Source organism: Leptodactylus fuscus, chromosome 2 (assembly GCF_031893055.1).
Source record: "Leptodactylus fuscus isolate aLepFus1 chromosome 2, aLepFus1.hap2, whole genome shotgun sequence".
Classification (NCBI taxonomy): domain Eukaryota; kingdom Metazoa; phylum Chordata; class Amphibia; order Anura; family Leptodactylidae; genus Leptodactylus; species Leptodactylus fuscus.
Window position 1 is genome coordinate 117,454,438 of NC_134266.1, and position 19,354 is coordinate 117,473,791.

Genomic DNA, 19,354 nt, shown 5'->3' on the forward strand with positions numbered 1-19,354 from the left:
TTAGGTATCCCTGTGTCCGAAATCGCCCGCTCTACAAATCTATAAAAATAGTTTTCCTGTACGGTAAACGCCGTAGTGGGAAAAATAGTCAAAAGTGCCAAACCACCGTTTTTTCATTGTTTTGATACTGATAAAAATTTTAATAAAAAGTGATCAAAGCAATAACATTTCCCGAAAGTGGTAGAACTAAAAAGTACACCCGGCCCCGCAAAAAAAGACGCCCTATGCATCCCCATACACGGATGTATAAAAAAGTTACGGCTGTCAGAATATGGTGACTTTTAGAAAAAATTTTTTTTAACAGTTTTGGGATTTTTTTAAGGGGTCAAAATGTAAATAAAACCATATATATTTTGTATCCCTGGAATCGTAATGAAACACAGAATACAGGGGACATTTCATTTTGGCTGCACAGTGAACACCGTAAATCCGAAGCCCGTAAGAATGTCGCAGAAATGCATTTTTTTCTTCAAATTCACCCCATTCTGAATTTTTTCCCAGCTTCCCAGTACATTATATAGAATAATTAATGGTGGCATCATGAAGAATAATTTGTCCCGCAAGGATTAAGACCTCATATGGCTCTGGGAGCGGAGAAATAAAAAAAGTTATGGGGTTTAGAAGGAGGAGAGTCAAAAACGAAAATCAAAAAATGCCATAGGCGGGAAGGGGTTAATTTCGGCAGCAATCTCCATTGTCAGAAGAGCGAGTCTTAGGCTGCATTCACATGGAGTAAACGCTGGCGTTTTTTGTGTGTTTTTTGCACATAGCGCCGCGTTTACGCCGCGTAGCGTCGCGTTAACGCCGCGCTATTTAGCGGTGGCGTTGCCCGGCGTTAACGCGGCGTATACGCGGCGTTAACGCGACGCTACGCGGCGTAAACGCGGCGCTATGTGCAAAAAACACACAAAAAACGCCAGCGTTTACTCCATGTGAATGCAGCCTTATAGTTCAGTGTTATTCCTGGGCTGTGAGGAACGCCCTCCTGACTGTACTCTATCATAGCCTTGTACTGTCAGAGGGGCTTTTTTTTTTACCACCCAGTGATGCCGCTAGGCTGGAAGGCTCAACCTTTCCAACAGTGGAGAGATATTGGTGCTGAAACTAACTGTACCAATATCTCCATCGTGGCGAATACCGGAAAAGTTGGCACAGCACTGAATTCAGTCAGCTTTCTAGCAGTATATAATACCGCACATCTCGGAGGACATGAAAGGTTCTCTTTGAATACACGTCTGCATCAGGGCTCGTTCACATCTGCGTTGCCCTCTCCATTGTACAGTTTTCCGTTTCCTGCATAAAACAGAGCAGGATACAGAAACCTGCAGGAGTCTCTCACCCATTCATTTGAATGGGTGAGAAAGCTGTCCGGCCGTGAGCGGCAGTGAGCGTTTTGTGCTCTCTGCCGCGAAACCAGGTTTTATAATCCGGACACAGAGTCGGACATGTAGTACTCTGTGTCCGGATTAAGAAATCCGGTTTCGCGGCGGAGAGCGCAAAACGCTCACCGCCGCACCCGGTCTGTGCTTTGCGTCTTCTGGCTTGCAGAAGACTGAAAGCACAGAACGGAGTGCTGAACGCAGGTGTGAACCTAGCGTCAGTTGTCTGGTTGTCCAGGACCATTGTTCAACCTGCAGAGGGTCATTGTAACTCCTCCGCCACCCCCCCTCCCCTCCGGAATAGCAGCATCGCTCCTGCCACCGCTGGCTTCATGCAGGGCAGGAGCGTAGCAATGTCGCAGGCACCTGTGCCGGCGTCTACACTCCCTCTCTATTACAGCGGATGCCGGGTCTGTATTGGCGGCTCCCCCCCCCCCCCCAAAGTGTAAACTACCCCCCCCCCCCTCCAGGCTCACTCCCGTGCACTTCGCCTCTTCTCCCTCCCCTCTGAGAGCAGCAGATACATCACTTGACTTTTGAGCAGATAAGTCAAGGGCGGTGTCAACAGAGAAATGAATAAAGTAAGATAGTGGACAAACAAAGCAGTTTTGCTGAAGCAGTGTATTTAGGAAAAGTCTTACATTCACATTAACAAGCAGTATAGATAGGATCCTTGTGATGGGACAACCCCTTTAAGGACACCCCTGTAAATACCAGTGAGAGGCACTGCGTCACATCGAATTAACAGAATGTGACTATGTGGTATGTACAAGTGGGCCCCACTTTTAATTTTGCCCAGGGTCCCATTTTGTCTAAAACCGGCCCTGTCGGTCGGTTAGAAGCATGAGGCCTTTAAAGTGGTATTCCCATGTCCCTTACTCACCAGTCTTCGCTGCTGTAAACTCTTCTTTCTTGCTGGTTTTCTTTCGTCAATCGGTGGGCGGGATTGCATATGCAAAGCCAGCGGCGAGATGATGTCGCTTCTATGCCACTGGTCTTGCGTGCACGCTCCCGATGCAGCTAGGCATCGGACATACAGCTCTACAGAAGACGAGTTCAGAAATGCAAGCAGCTCCAACACTCTTTTCGCCCTCCTCTATCTGAGAGCAGGAAGCTAGGTCACATGTGTGGTGCAGACACAGGAACAGCTACAGACACAGGCTCGTTCCCGTGTACCTAGCCCCGCCTCCCTCACCCCTGAGAGCAGGCAGCTTAAACATGAAAATATACACAGAAAATGCATTATTTTGTATAAAAAAATTCAGTCAATGCGTACAACCTATAGTGCCAACTGATCAAATTTTCAGGCTGCTAATTTAGTACATTAGAAACTACTATAATAGTACACAAATAAGATCAGTTTTATACACAGTACCACACGGGAGAGGATTAGATACGTGCATCTGCAGACAGTACCACACGACAGATGATTAGATACGTGCGTCTGCACACAGTACCACATGCCGTAGGATTAGATACGCGCATCTGCACACAGTTCCATACGCCGTAGGATTAGATACAGTACGACACGACCGAGGGTTAGATATGCGCGTCTGCACAAAGTACCACACGGAGGAGGATTAGATACACACCTCTTCACACAATACCACACAGGGGAGGATTAGATAAGCGTGTCTACACACAGTTCCACACTCCAGAGGATTAAATACGTGCGTCTGCACACAGTTGTACAGGCCATAGGATTAGATACACACGTCTGCACACAGTACCACATGCTGTAGGATTAGATACGCGCGTCTACACACAGTTCCACACGCCGTAGGATTAGATACGTGCCTCTTCACACAATACCACACAGGGGAGGATTAGATACGTGTCTCAGCACACAGTACCACACGGGGGAAGATTAGATACGTGCGTCTGCAGACAGTTCCACACGCCAGAGGATTAGATACGTGCGTCTGCACACAGTACCACATTCTATAGGATTAGATATGTGCATCTACACACAGTTCCACATGCTGTAGGATTAGATATGCGCCTCTTCACACAATACCACACAGGGGAGGATAAGATACAGTGTTGGCCAAAAGTATTGGCACCCCTGCAATTCTGTCAGATAATACTCATTTTCTTCCAGAAAATGATTGCAATCACAAATTCTTTAGTATTATTATCTTCATTTAATTTGTCTTCAATGGAAAAACCACAAAAAGAAATGTCAAAAAGCCAAATTGGATATAATTCCACAGCAAACACAAAAAAGGAGGGTGGACAAAAGTATTGGCACTGTTTGAAAATCATGTGATGCTTCTTTAGTTTGTGTAATTAACAGCATCTGTTACTTACCTGAGGCACCTAACAGGTGGTGGCAATAACTAAATCACACTTGCAGCCATTTGAAATGGATTAAAGTTGACTCAACCTCTGTCCTGTGTTCTTGTGTGTACCACATTGAGCATGGAGAAAAGAAAGAAGACCAAAGAACTGTCTGAGGACTTGAGAAGCAAAATTGTGAGGAAGCATGAGCAATCTCAAGGCTACAAGTCTTTCTCCAAAGACCTGAATGTTCCTGTGTCTACCGTGCACAGTGTCATCAAGAAGTTTAAAGCCCATGGCACTGTGGCTGACCTCCCTAGATGTGTACGGAAAAGAAAAATTGACGAGAGATTTCAATGCAAGATTGTGCGGATGGTGGATAAAGAACCTCGACTAATATCAAAACAAGTTCAAGCTGCCCTGCAGTCCGAGGGTACAACAGTGTCAACCCGTACTATCTGTCGGCGTCTGAATGAAAAGGGACTGTATGGTAGGATACTCAGGAAGACCCCTCTTCTTACCCAGAGACATAAAAATGCCAGGCTGGAGTTTGCCAAAACTTACCTGAGAAAGCCAAAAACGATTTGGAAGAATATTCTCTGGTCAGATGAGAAAAAAAAAGTAGAGCTTTTTGGGAAAAGGCATCAACATAGATGTTACAGGAAAAAAAAGAGACCTTCAAAGAAAAGAACACGGTCCCTACAGTCAAACATGGCGGAGGTTCCCTGATGTTTTGGGACTGCTTGACTGTGTGCATGGCATTATGAAGTCTGAAGACTACAAACAAATTTTGCAGCATAATGTAGGGCCCAGTGTGAGAAAGCTGAGGAGGGCACCGCTCCCGATGTCTGTGCGACCTGCTCTGCCTCCGGACCACTGTTTAAAAAGTTTGAGGACCCCTGATGTAAACAGACTGAAGGAAATGTAATAAGAAATCAGACAATTCCCCTAATGCTGCAAAAATGTACCAGACTTATCAAGACTGGTGTAGACTTTGAATCGCTCCAGTTTCTCACCCTGCTGGACCAACTTTTTAAAATGATTTTTCCAGGATAGGTTATCAATATGTAATGTGTTGGGAGTCACAGTTGCTGGGTGCTGGAAGCTGCTAGTGAATAGGGGGATGTATTCAGAGCCTGTCCTATTCAAATAATATGAGAAGTGTAGCAGCCTCAGGGTGAGGCCCCACGTTGCAGAAAAGCAGCTTCTTTTGTTGCAGACTTTGCTGAGGTTTTTTGTGCCAAAGCTACAAGTGGATTAAGCAGAAGGTAGAAGTATAAGAACTTCCTATATATTTCCCATTCCTATAGTAGCTATTCTTGGCCTTGGCTCAAAAAACCCCCCAAAAAAACCAAACAAAAACGCAACAAACTCTGCAACATAAAAAAAAGAACGAAACAGCGCTGTCCATAGCTGGGAATCTGTTCCTTTTGGAATACAAATACTAATTTGGCATTAAACCCCGCATTGTGTCAGTAGGCTCATTAACTGAGTCATACATAATGTTAAGGAGGCTGTCCCTAGAGGGCAGCATACTGAGGCACTGTTCTCCTAATTACATCCTGGAAAATAGATTTGCATATTTTTTACACATAAAAAGCTGTGATTTTGCAATGTGGGGCCTCAGCCTCAACCAGTGCATAGAAATACTAACAAAGATTCAGATGAATTTATACATTTCTAGCTGCCCTATCCTACAGCTGCCCAAATGATCATGTACCTATCCTAGTAGTGTAGATGTAAATTAGATGAAGAGAGTTGGCATAATGTGAAATTTCCAACTCTCCATTTAGGAACAAAAACGCAGATCATCCATTTTTTTTCTTTGCCAATACTCTTTTATTTACAAGTTTATGCAATCCATGAGCAGCAAACTGTTTATTGTGCAAATTTGTCACATTGCATACGACTGAAGAGATCTTGTTGCATGTATAATTCTGGAATCCTTTACACCCAACATTTCAGCTAAGCAGCGCTGTGTACTTTGTCTTGCCTGGCATAACCATGGTTGGATTAGACCTGACAGTAATACAATACTAACAGCATACCTTCCATTATAAAACAAGTTCTCATAAATCATTAGTACAGGTGAATATAACAAACTTTGTGATATATCTTAAAAAAATCAGTTTCCTTCTCCAACGATCAGAATGCTTTTCTACTCATCTTTACAATGGCTTTTTATCCCTATAGCATCACTACCTGTCTTCAGCCCAATCACAAATTTCTAGAAAGAACAGGCTGCCGTTGGGTAAGTTCACACTGGGTTTTTTGGACTGGAATCTGAGGCGGAGGCTGCCTCAGGTTCCGGTCCAAAATACACCTAGGTGCGACAAGATGCCGATGCGGCCTCAAAATCCTGACCAAAAAACCCCGTGTGAACTTACCCTTACTGTTTCATCCTATGCAGTAATAGAGCCTTACCTTGGAGACACAGTATTCAGAGGACCTCTCTGTGCAGCAGATCATAGCTGTAGTTAATGTGTGTCTTTTCCGCTATCTTCTCCCCTCCATAGACATCTATGTAAAAAATTGCTCATATAAGTGGAGAACGAAACATATTAATTTAGTAAAGATATATTTTAAAAATTCTTATATTCACCTCACTTATGAAATACTGTTTTATAATTGGAGGTATGTTTAAAATTATTCTATCAATAGAAAGCGTTTGATGTTCTCATTAAGTTTATTATGCAGACAAGTAAAATACCACTTAATTTTAAGGTTCACATTTAATCTTAAATTATATTCTAAATTTCACAGACTGTTTACAGACATAAAAATATATATATATCTATAAATATACATTGTTTCAACAGGGTCATTAGGATCTCAGTCATACATGTGCAAGTAATGTCAGCTCCCGATTACATTATCAAGATCTGTTTTCGAGAAAGAAATGGCGTCTGCGCATCATGCAGTGCCTGGGAAAAATCTTCCAGGGGCCATTCAGTGCACGGGGGAGGAAGCAGCTTCCCTCTGCGGATTAAATCACAGAGGTCCCGAATCATCTTGGTAACTTCTTCCCGATCTATAGAAAAACAGACAGACAATCTGTAGGCAATTGTATAAATGAACGTAATGAACTTCTAAACAGTGTCACTCACTTTAGCATGTCTTGCATAAAATTCAGTTATTTTGAATTATTTTACGATGTTAATCTTTTTGTTCTATGCTATGTATTATACTGTATGGGTGTGTATCCCTGTTAGAAACTTGAGGAGATCAACAGCTGGAATATACCAAGGAAAGACAGCATAAAGATTAGCAGATACTCACTGTGATATCTGTCTCTTTTCCACTTGGTTGCCCAAAAACCACACAACTTCACATTTTTAAATATTAGAGCACTCTGAAATATAAGAAAGCACACAAATTGTAATAAAATTCACTAGCTGGACATACTAATGAAAACAATGGCTTCTGCCTGTAGCCGATAATGAGTAGAAACCAGGGCATAAAGAATTATTTCCACAACAGCAATAATAGCTCATATAAAAGAACTCGGATAAATATCATTTTCACCTATTTACAGTAATTTGTCATATTGTATATGTCACTTGAAGAAGTCCAATGAAACCCCTCCCTTTCCTGACCACTGTTGCCACTGGGGGAAAAAAACACAACTTGGCATGCTTGACCTAGATTACAAGAATCTAGGTCAAGCATGCCAAGTTGTGTTTTTTTTTCCCCATAGCTGTTTATTAGATCAGTGCTACATACAATGGTGATTGAAAGTTTGGGAACCTTTCTGAATTCTCTATATTTCTGCATAAATTTGACATAAAACTATATCACATTTTACTACGAGATATACAAGTAGGTAAAAGAGAACTAAATCAAACAAATGAGTCAAAATATTGGTCCTGGTCAATTATTTATAGAGGAAAATAATCCAGTATCACATATCTGTGAGTGACAAGTTTGTGAACTTTTAGGATTAGCAGATAATTTGAAGGTGACATTAGAATCAGGTGTTTTAAGTCAATGGGATGAGAATCAGGTCTGAGTGACCGACCTGTTTTATGTAAATCTAGTAAATCTAGATCTAGATCTAGGGATCTAGTAAAGTCTGGTCTTCACAACACATTTGTTCAAGCTGTGATACACTTCCAAAAAGGAGAATTCTGAGGACTCCAGGAGAAGAGTTGGTATTCTCATTAGGATGGTGTGATTATGAGAGACCCTCACTTATGTAACATTCTTTGAAATGTATTATTCCTTATTAGTCTTACATACCTTTAGGAATGTTGTATTTAAGCAAAGTATACATTGGTAGTCAATTTGCTTCAGTGTTTTGTGTATACCATGGGAGATTGCCCTTTCTGGCTAGCCAGTTTCTTGCCCTTGGATGGCAGATGTCCACAGAGTGAGAGTGGGCTAATGACCCTCAGTTGAACCGCAGACACACATCTTTCCCCAGCCAGGAAGACATCCCTCAAGACCCTGCAGTGGGGGGTGGGGGTAGAAGAGGAGGAAGGCTACCTGGAAGGGAGTTGTGGCTGGACACTAGCCTTTTACTGAGAGGAAAAACGAGATTCTGTGTCACTCAGCAAGGAGCCAGCTAGGGGTTAGCTGGGGTGTCCCTTCTCACAAGAAGACCCTTTACACTTGTTTTGATTTGGGGAGACATGTGCAAAACGTTGAGCTGTTGACAAGTGCCCTGGGGTCTAGGAGTCAAGACTCCGGGAACAGATTACAGTTTCATTCTGGTATTTTTTCTTTTATATACATTTTATTTTCTGTACTGTATTGTGCTTTTACCTGTAGTTGCTTGACCATCCACTGATATGTATATTAGTGGCTAGTACTGACCCACCTGGGCTAATAAATATATAACATTTATATAGCTTGTTTCATATTATCCTATTGAAACATAGGAAAGCAAGAGTTACAAAACCTGCAGCGTTGTCCTACAGACTTTGTAAAATATATATAATCCAAATACCTAAACAATGTGTGACAAATATGTGATACAAACAGTTATAAAAAGTGCTAAGTGCAATAATTACCCCAGTGAACAAAAAGTCAACATAGTACAAAGTGCCAATTATATATTTTTAGTACAAACAATGTAATTCAATATAATAATGCATAGATGCATAAATAATCCTTAAATATTATAATGTAAATTTTGGAATGTACAAACCACACCAGCACCTGCTTAGCATTTGTTTTAAGCTAAGTGCTAATCAGCTCAGAATGGCAAGGCTATAGGCACTAAGATGATTAAAATCCATACATCTCACACTATAAAGAGACAAACCATAGCCATAAGAAAAAAACATTAAATATAATAAAGTGTAAAACATGTGATTGACACCTCAGACTGTCATAGTACTCAAATCTACCAAAAAACTAGAGTAGACAAACCATTAATATCAGATAACTATCATTAATACCTTCTCACCTCAGCCATTTTTTTTTATTTTTACTCCCCGCCTTCCAAATGCCATAACTTTATTTTTCCATTCACAGAGCTGTATGAGGGCTTCATTTTTACAGGACAAATGGTATTTCATAATGTTACCATTTAATATTCTATAGTATGTACTGGGAAGCTAGGGAAAAAAAAAATCCAAAATAGCTGGAGATCCCTGGAAAAGATAACAAGTTAAGAAGTCGGAAGTTCAACCAGGGAACATTGAGGGCATTGAAGGCAAGGGCCTCAGGGCAACAACATAGCAAAGGAGCTTGTGGTTAAGATGGGAAGTGAATAGGTCGACATTTGGAGTGCCCCACTGATGGCACTGCTGAAGAAAGGGGGAAGGGGGATATATTTACTTGAACTACTTTGTACGAATGGAGTGTGACACCTACGGTGACCTCGTACACGGGATTGAGGTCACCGGCATTCCAACTGTGCTGCAGCAGTGGGCACTAGGTGACCAGCAAGCAGCCCAACAAAGTGCAGCACCCACAGAGAGGTGCTAGTAATGTTGCATACAAGCTGATGACCCCTCTGCACATGTATGTCACATGGGCTGGGGGCTTGTGTTCTTATGCGTAGCAACGCAAGCTCCCTGCTCACGTGACGTCCGGCATCCCGTGCATACTACACTGAGGAAGGCTGACGTGATCTGCAGGGAGTGTGCCGGAGCCAGGGCTAGGTAAGTATCAGGTTTTTTTTGTTTCCTCCCTGGGCCCTTGGTCTCTGATTATTTTGTCCAGGTGGCCACAGTATGGTAAACTGTCGCCAGGATATCAGTATGAAGTTTTGTTAGTGTACTCTTGTAAATGACAGTAAGCAACATTAACCCCTAAGAGTACTGTACGTAGTAATAGAGGTGTAAATACGTCTGTAAGATGACCAACAGAATTTCTAGAATTAGTCAAGTAGTTTTCCTGATGTTTTTGAGAGTACATATCATATGACATTCAGAGGGTCCAGAATGCAATGGTTAAACAGGTTTCAAGAAAGCATTTAACACTGTACACCTTAATACTATATTGTATGTAATACCTACCACTGGAATAGTAACCGGCTGCTTGGCCATTCCTCCATATGTCACCATTGTGCCGCCGTAACTGAAGAACAAATACTAGATGTGACATTCAGCTCAAAAACATTTTAACGTAGGCTTTAAATTTTCAAAGTAAATTTAAAGAAATACCCTTTTGTTAATATATTTTTTTGTATACTTCTTACATAAGCAAGATATAACTGCTTGTAACTCAAAGTTTTATGCTGTCCTACTGATGTCAGCATGTCCTTTCCTAATCCGTGTCATCTGAAGTGTTGTGTGAGCCAATTCACCATTCAACTCAGTATTCATAACATGAACAACGGAGGAATATACTAAACCAGTCACACCAGTTTTCTGGTGGAAAAGAAAGGTATTTTTGGTGGATGATGTTCACAATGACTACTGATGTAGATAGTCTCCACAGCAACACTACAACCAACAGATTAGAAAGAAATATCTGAATTTCTCAGCACAACAGCTTCAAGCTTTTGGGTCTGAAAATGTAACTGGCCCCAACTTCACATAGAGAAAAAAACATGACTTCCCTATTTGGAATGTGTGTTAAGTATATATAACTTTAATAACTAATATTTATTTCTTTTAGTAGGTCTCAGTAAAGATCACTTTAAAGGTTTGTGGGTATAGAAATAATGGTACAATTACAATGATGTACTTATTCGACGGTCTTCCAATAGACTACCTGAAGGTACTTACTCCAAATGACGTAACATTTCAGTTGTACTTTTTCCTCCAACACAGTTTAATGCCAGTCTTGGACGGGGGTAATTCTGAAAAGAGACCGTTCAGTAACTATACTTCATCAAAGTATAAGGCAGTACCCAGAGTGGATGGAGAGATTTTTCTTACCTTAAACAAATCTTTCATCTCTGGCTTGCGCAGTTGTTCTTCTGTGATCACATGGTCAGCTCCTAAATCCCGAAGTCTCTCCACCAAGCTTTGTAGATTTGGCCTAAACATATATTTGTAATGTGTTAGTCATTTTATTTATGCTCATCATCAATAAGTATGTTTATATTCATGATATCAAATTCTATTTAAGTTCTCATACCTGTCTCGTACAACGTTAATAGTTGTAATACCCAAAGATGCTGCAATCTGTATAACAGCCTGACCCACGCTGCTGTTGCTGGCATTCTGAATTATCGAATCTCCTGGGAAGCATGAAAAAGGATAGGATGAATGGCAAAAGTTTTCTACAACCTAATTTGGGTTATTTTATATGTATATTGCTCAATGCTATTTACCTGGCCGAAGGGTCTCATAATCAGAGAGCAGTCTGTATGCAGTGCAGGGGTTAACACTTAAGGTTGCTGCGCCCACTACAGATATATCACTTGGGACACGCACCAGGGCCTCCTCACTGTATAAGCCCTCTGTACGCCATGTACCTATGAATCAATATTTTATTAAAAAAATATATATATTTTGTAACATTCTTCTTAATCTACTTTCATTTTTCACCGTTTTTTCTTCAAAGTAAATTGAATGAAATTTTATAATGAATGATAAAAAAAAAAAAAAAACTTCAAGAAAGTAAAATAAAAACTTGTAAGAATACTGTATATGTTCAGCAAGACATGACAAATACAGTATAACATATTTTTAATGAATACTGCATCTGGGGTTGGAAGCATATAAGGATGAGGTGCAGCCTAATACAATGCCTTAGAGAATTTTGAGCAGTGAACACGTGCAGCCATTTTGGTTACAGTATTGGGTTCCAATGATGCTGGTATGAAATACGGCTTCCATTTCATGGCCTCTGGGTCATTGGATACAATGTTCATAAGAAATGCTGTGTATAGGTAAATCCAATGCATGCCCTTCTTTCACTGATGCCATAAAATATATCAATGTGAGTTTGGGGCCTTACCTGAATGGCAGTAGGGACACTGACACTACAGATAAAGTGTCACATGGATCTATGGGTGACCACGTGGGCAGACTGAAGGTAGAAACAGCATGTCTTAATTATTACAATAGCCTTCCTTCTTAAATAACTCTTTATTTTTCATTTGTGAAGTATCTAAATAGTTGGTCTGGTTCTACCGTTCTAGGAATACGTTAAAACCAAACAGACCAATATCCAACGTGGTTTTCAGGTTCTACCACTTCCACCAACTCTCCAACATTTCACTGATTTCGGAACATTTGGATTTTTTTTTTTTTTAATCTAGCCCCCACCATTCCTGAGCAATAACTTGTATTAGTTTTTTTTTTTAATGCATTTATTAGACCCCCTAGGGGTCTGATCACTAATGCAATACATTACAATGCTAATGCATTGCAAAAACTTGGCTCTTCTATTGCAGGCTACATAGAGTAGCCTGCAATAGAAGCCATTGAATGACAGTCCAGGGAGCCTTCGCAAGGCTCCCCGCTGTCATAACAACATATTCCTGGCTCCGGGTGCCAGGGATCGCCGGTAGATTGGCGGCGCCCATGAGCCACCGGGAAAATGGTGCCTCGGTCAGTTTTAACCGAGGCACCGGAGGGGTTAATGCGCCCGATCGGTGTGAGCACCAACCAGAGGCATTAGCGCTGGGTGTCTACTGTATAAAACAGTACACACCAGCGGCTATGGCGGCCGCCATAGCTAAACACCTGGGAGAACTTTGTTTGGTATTACTATGTGTGGTGAAGTTAAATCGCATTAGAGAGGTAGCAAAACAATAAGCAGGAAGCAAGAACCTACCTAGACCAGCATCTACTGGAATCACCCAATCACCAGGCCGCACTGAAGATACATGATTTCCAACTTCAGTTACCACACCTACTCCTTCATTGCCTCCTACTGCTGGAAGCTGGGGCAACAGTGCATAGGTCCCTGTACAAGACATTAATAAAAAAAAAAAAATTGTAAATCTTTTTAAATATTTATTTTTTAAGATCAATAATTAAAGCACAGATTCGGGTAGGGGACATGATTCTGCAGGCCGTATACAATCCACCGAATAACAGAATACAGGGTGAATAAGGATTAATGATGAATTTGGTTGGTTGATACGCAGTTGGATTTCAACTTTCCTGAACCTCATGTGTAGATAAGATGAGTGGTGCTTTACTCTCGCCCCCTTTCTGCAGCACTTTTGTCTTAATGTGGGGTTGACATTAAATAAAATGTATTCACAATGCTTGTACTATGAAGTGCACCACCAAGTTTGTAATTGTAGAAAGTAGGTGTGGGGAGGGTGTTTAGATTAGTGTAGGAATTTCTCTTCATCCTGAACAACCCCTTTAAGATAAAAGAAAGCATGCTCTTCTATGTGCCTTGTTTTAAAAAACAATTATCATGCATGACATTTTCTACCAGCACTCCTAACACTATTTTGCAAAAAAGATAATGAAAATGGAATAATCTATACCACTTATGCCCCCATATTATGCCCCCTAATCAACAATTTGGTGTAATCATATGTAGAATATAAATTGCCTGAATTGTAAAGTGCTGTAGAATATGCTGGGACTATAAAAATAAAGATTACTATTAGTGACTGTTATTTCATGATAGGCCATAAATAGTTGATTTGTGAGGGTTTGAATCAATGAACTCAAAAAGCACTGCCAAATCTGTATGTATAGCACTATGCATCACTAACTAACAAAGAGGCTGTAGCCTAAAGATAGGCAATCAATAATGAAGCCCCTAAAAATCTCTATTTTTATTGGCCAGAATAATCCCTAGGACTGTTTTTGTAACTACCATACTTGTAAATGCGACATATGGAAACCGTTATACGCAGTGAGCTACACTGTTTCTGTAACTTGAGAGTCACTGAAACAGCATAGTTCACTGCGCTACAATGTTTTATTAATGTTTTTTTTTTCCCCTTCTATAGAAATTACAGAAACAGCACAAGACAGCCCACTTGTTTCACATTCTTGAACACCTCTGGTATGAATACCTATTTAAGAAACTTTAAAATATCTCACCTTGTACCATGTTAATGTCTGAAGGATTTATGGGAGCAGCCAACAATTTAACTCTGACTTCATAGTCAACTGGAGAGGAGATGTTGAGATTCTTCAAACTGGTAAAAGATATAAGACGATAATATAGGTGCCGACATGGTCAATACGGAAAAATGTAATGCATGCTAGGAGACTGGTGCCACACAGCGTTTGGAAATGTGGTTATAGGTGCAACCAGGGGCCACTGGTGGTTTCACTTCTAAGTAAGTGAAACATTGATTCATTTCAGCTTTATATCATTACTGTCGGTGACGTTTCTTGTTAGCACTAGGGCAATGATGAGAGAAGGCTGTTTTGGCTGCTGGAAACTGTATACCAGGTATTTGGCTGGAGGTAGCTCTGCCCTATTTAAGTGAATGGGAGCCGAGCTACAGTTCATACAGTGTATGAAGCTTCATACAGTACATACAGCATCCTGCTGCTCCTCTGCTCCCATTCTCTCGAATAGGAGTGGTTAGTAGCATCCAACTTTGTTCAGTCTTGGGCAACACCTTTACACATCATGAAATTTTAAGTAATATAGAATTTCAAAAATTTTAAGTAACACAAAAAGAAAATCGAATTATTATTACAATTCATAAGTATATATCTACATATACAATATATACACGACAAGTTTAACTGTTGAAACTTTTATGCATTTGAGATCATTTTCATATTGATTTAAAGAAAATGCATCGTATTTGTAATGAGAAAGGTTCATAAATTGAATTGTAAGACGAGCATTAACCATGACCATTTTCTAGTTCTACAAAGAAAAGTGCTGAGCAAGTCGCAATTCCTCAGTTTGGTGCAATAGTTAATATTACCAAAAAGTTTCCTCAATAATAGAAAAAAGGTCCCATACAACTGCTACAAACATATAAATCCAAAGACGACCTAGCATGGAACAATGTATAAAAAGTATGGTCAAATTTTATTAATAGTACATGATAATCAATAAAGTAATCGAATATACTCGAGTATAAGCCGACCTGGATATAAGCCAAGGCCCCTAATTTTACCTCAAAAAAAACGGGAACACTTATTGACTCGAGTATAAGCTGAGGGGGGAAATGCAGCAGCTACTGGAAATCTCAAAGATTAAAATGGCCGTTGTTTTTGGGTGCAGTAGATGCTGGGAAAGGGGAGGGGGTGTTTTGGTTGTCTGTCTGCCCCTTCCCTGAGCTTGAGGACTGTTTTTTTCCCCCCACTTGGAATTCAGCCTGGCTGAATATAGGGTATCTGCAGTGCTACTATTAACCTCTTCCCGACAGAACAGGAGCTCTGCAGATACCCTACATTCAGTAGACCGGGCACTTTCACACACAGGGATACCTAATGTGTATGTGTTTCACAGTAATTTCCTACTTTTATATGTATTCTAGGGAAAGGAGTGATTTAGAACTTTTATTTTATTTTTTTATTATATTTTTTTTCACTATTTTATGAGAGATTCTATACATTACTATTGTGGCTGGTCATAGACCCCACCCCCTCCAAAAAATAAAATTATTTTTTTTGTTGTTTCTTGACTCAAGTATAGGCCGAGGGGGTCTTTTCCAGCACAAAAACTGTGCTGAAAAACCCGGCTTATACTCGAGTATATACGGTAAATACATAAATACCCTAGGCTCCCAGCCCAGCGGAGAGTATGCCTTAGCATACATGAGGTGTGCCCTCCGCCAGCTCAGAGACTAAGAAGACTGTCATGAAGAATGATTTTAAAAGGGTTTTTGGAAAACAAGCTAAAGATTGTGATGGTTGTCAAAAGTTTTTCTCTCCAAAAACTCAACTGTTAGCACCTGGAAATGCTGCACGAGCCCATATATTTCTTCAGGCGCTGCTGAAAAGGAAACACAGTTTTATATGCTACCCTATTCAAATAAAAGGTTATCCATTTCTAGAAGCAAGCCAGGAAATGTTTTATCGCTTGGTTCAACATTATTGGTTCTATTAAACATTAGTGCCATTAGTACCTTACCAGGTGCTTTATACATCTGTTACATTCTTCAGTTGTATCATGTGATATACACTCAGTAGAGGAAATTTACTATAATATGTATGCCAGAAAGCTGCCATCACAGTGGTGAATCTTTGGCACACAATCTCAATTTATGACAAAGATGTGCCACTTTGTGTTTTTTCTGCCCCAGTCGCCACCTTTTGAGACTGTGATCAGACTGGGGGCGATAGATCAAGGCAGGCCAGGGCGGGGAATTTACTATAATTCAAATCTACAACAGGCCCTTCACATGGGTCAATTCCCAAGCAGGTACAGGGAATCCTGGAAAATTTTCCAGAATTAATAATAATATTAATAATAAGTTTGACACATTTCATGCCAGCAGGATAGGAAATGTGTTCTGCGTCTATTGCTATCAGATCAATAGTGACTTTTTTTTTCTTTCCTGGAATACATGGTTGTGAGATCAGCAGAGTTTTTACTGATGGCTAGAATTTTGATCTGGCTGGGACCCCCTCTATGATGCCTTTGAATGAGAGCAGTTTTTCTTTTTATTTATTTCCTTCTCTGGAGCTCACTAACCCTGCCCACCTTATGCTGAGTTCACACAGAGTTTTTGGTCTGGATCTTGACGCGGCATCTGCCTCAGAATCTGGGCTCCAAAAAACGTCTAGCTGCCAATGCAGTGCACCGGCATCCAGCTCCAGATTAGGCCCAAATGAATGGGCCTAGCCAGAAGGGAGTCTCACGCCGCAGCTGATTCAGCCACGGAATCTGCGGCAAGATAGGGCAGCTCACTTCTTTTTCCCAAAAGAAAAAAAACACTAGCGGAAAAAGAATGGCTCCCATTGAAGTCAATATTTCCGATTCAAGATTCCGCATGAAAATCCAGAACAAAAAAAAAAAACTCTGTGTGAATTTACCTTAAAATTAGACAAGGGCTCCCCACAGAAAAAAATTACTATATAGAGAGCGAGTCAGGAGCTGAAAAGGTCATCTCTTTTTAGTGCACAAAGCCAAATTATTTAGCTCACTTAAATGAGAAAAAATTCCCATCACTAATCTAATTATTTATTCCTGACACTAACCAGAATTATTTACATGCAGCAGGTTTCTAGCAGAAATTTCTGACTTGTATTCATCCTTGATCACTTGACTGAACCCGCTCTATTCAGCCTGTTTGTCCTCGGTGTTCAGCAGGCTCAATCACTTGATCAAAGTCAATGTTAGGAGGGCAGGCTGAAATACAAGATCATAATTGATGTGCCTGATGACAGCAATTATTACTAAGTGGGACTTTGTGCTGCATTTAACGGGATTGTCTGTCCCCAAATGGATCATCAGTATAAAAACAAAACTATATACAGGAGTGTAATAGGGGCAGTGCAGCAGTTCCTAGGAGGCACCACTATTCAGTGGACAGGGCTATTATGCCGCCCTTACTACTTGAATGTGAGCAGTGTTGCACACGTCCACTGGCAGCCTCCGGGCACCTAGATGCTGCTAAAACAGCTGGACCTGTGTGGGGTCTGGGTATCAGACTAAGAAAGACCTCATGATAAGCTATCCTGTGATACCACTTGTAATTTTTTGGATGCAGCCATAGTCCCTATTATTCATAGTCACGCCCCGCAAACTACTATTATACCCTGGTTTCTCCAGACCCCTGAGTATAAATAGTATAATAATAAGCGGAGGCCCAGGGAAGATGAGCAAACAAACAGAGTTCCTCATCTTTCCTGGGCTTTGTTGCATCCTATTTGGGCCTAGTGAATGATGTCAGGGATTGCTGAGGCCTGTCCATTGGTCACGCTGGCATAATGACACCCAGATGCAAGATAAGAGCGTTTGGTCCAAACAAAGCTGCCAGGAGAACATTTGTGAGACAATTCTTGTAAGGTTCGCCCAACAAATCCTCACCTGCAATAGACTCGTGTACTCTGCCACTGGAATCACCTACATTGGCGGAGTAAAGGTCGCATTATAATGGGGCAAACGTGCAGTTACTTGCTGCTGGGACCCCATACAGCCTTGGACGACCACACGGTTCACAATTTCCCCCTGATGGTGGGCACCGTATGTGCTTGTTATGCCTCTTATTCCAATGTGCCCAACACATAATGTGCCCAAGTCACACAGAAGATTATGGGCCCAGACATTCGCCAGCTCTCAGGGAAGGTCACCTCTTTTTTGGGAGCCCTCTGGACATTCCAGGAGAGTTGGCCAGTATGGCTATTGTTCCCACATAATCCCTTTCATGGCTACTCCAGCCCTGGTCTGTGGCATAGTAATGGGCATTGTGAAGCACCTGAGCTACAGCCATAGGATGTGCGGTGACCTAGGCGGTCCTTGACTCCAAGCATTCGCTTCATCACACAGCTGTAGGTAGCAGAGGACACGCCCCTTCTTCCCGGCAGACACCGGGACATCACGTTTCTCCCGTGTGTCCTTCCTCCCAGGATGCCGTGTAGTGTGGCTCTTACCGTAATACATGTGACGGCTCTCCGTGCTTTTCATACACTAAACCTCGGGGTGCCGCTGTGCTGAGCTGCCGCCGAATGAGCCTGACAAGCGGCCACATGTCTGCGTTCTTCTCCGGGGTACTGAGCCGTGACGCCTCGGCCTCTCCCACTCCCGCCTACACGTCAGATACCTTACGGCCACGCCCACTGCTGAGTAAGCGCCATCCGCCTGCCAGCAAATGGTCTGCGCCGCTCACCCAGGCACGTCCAGCACGACTACTACACATGGCTGGCACACAGCCTGGCACAGACTAAATAGATACTGTGTTATATGTCTGCTGAGCCCATACCACCCAACATGTGGGAATACCTACCCCCCTCCCATACGCCTAGCTGCCATATTAGCAGGGGCGGATCCAGGGCCGGGCGAGCCGGGCAACCGCCCGGGGCCCCGCGCCCAGCGGGGCCCCGCGGCAGGGCCCGGACCTATCAAAACTTGGGTCGTTCGGCAGGGCAATTGCCGAGGCCCCAGCACTTGCAGGGGCCCCCTGTCGGTCCTCTATCAATAGCTGCAGCTCCCTGCACACAGTGTGCTTCAGACATATATTTTCCCTATTACGAAGTATATGTGGTAAGCAGACTGTGTACTTCCAGCATCGGTTGATAGACAGCAGCCAGCCAGGGAGCTGCAGCTACTGATAGAGGACGATCCCACCTCACCCCCCTTCTCTGGCTGCCCTCTGTCAACCAATGAGAGGGTGAGGAGAGCCGAGGAGGCGGAGCTTATCGCTCTACAGAAGATGGAGCCGGCCGTCCTGCATCTTACAC

At 41.9% G+C, this 19,354-nt stretch overlaps 1 protein-coding gene across 1 annotated transcript; it reads right to left on the minus strand.

Moving 5' to 3' along the window:
- Positions 1 to 5,464: 5,464 nt before the first annotated feature.
- On the minus strand, positions 5,465 to 18,717 carry MECR (mitochondrial trans-2-enoyl-CoA reductase). Its single transcript, XM_075264451.1, has 10 exons — positions 18,548 to 18,717; positions 14,081 to 14,178; positions 12,843 to 12,974; positions 11,392 to 11,535; positions 11,196 to 11,298; positions 10,994 to 11,096; positions 10,841 to 10,914; positions 10,127 to 10,187; positions 6,939 to 7,011; positions 5,465 to 6,690 (listed from the first exon to the last, which is right to left on the minus strand). The coding sequence occupies exons 1-10, from the start codon at positions 18,643 to 18,645 to the stop codon at positions 6,527 to 6,529; spliced, it is 1,050 nt and encodes a 349-aa protein (XP_075120552.1). The 5' UTR covers positions 18,646 to 18,717; the 3' UTR covers positions 5,465 to 6,526.
- Between the last annotated feature and the right edge of the window lie 637 nt (positions 18,718 to 19,354).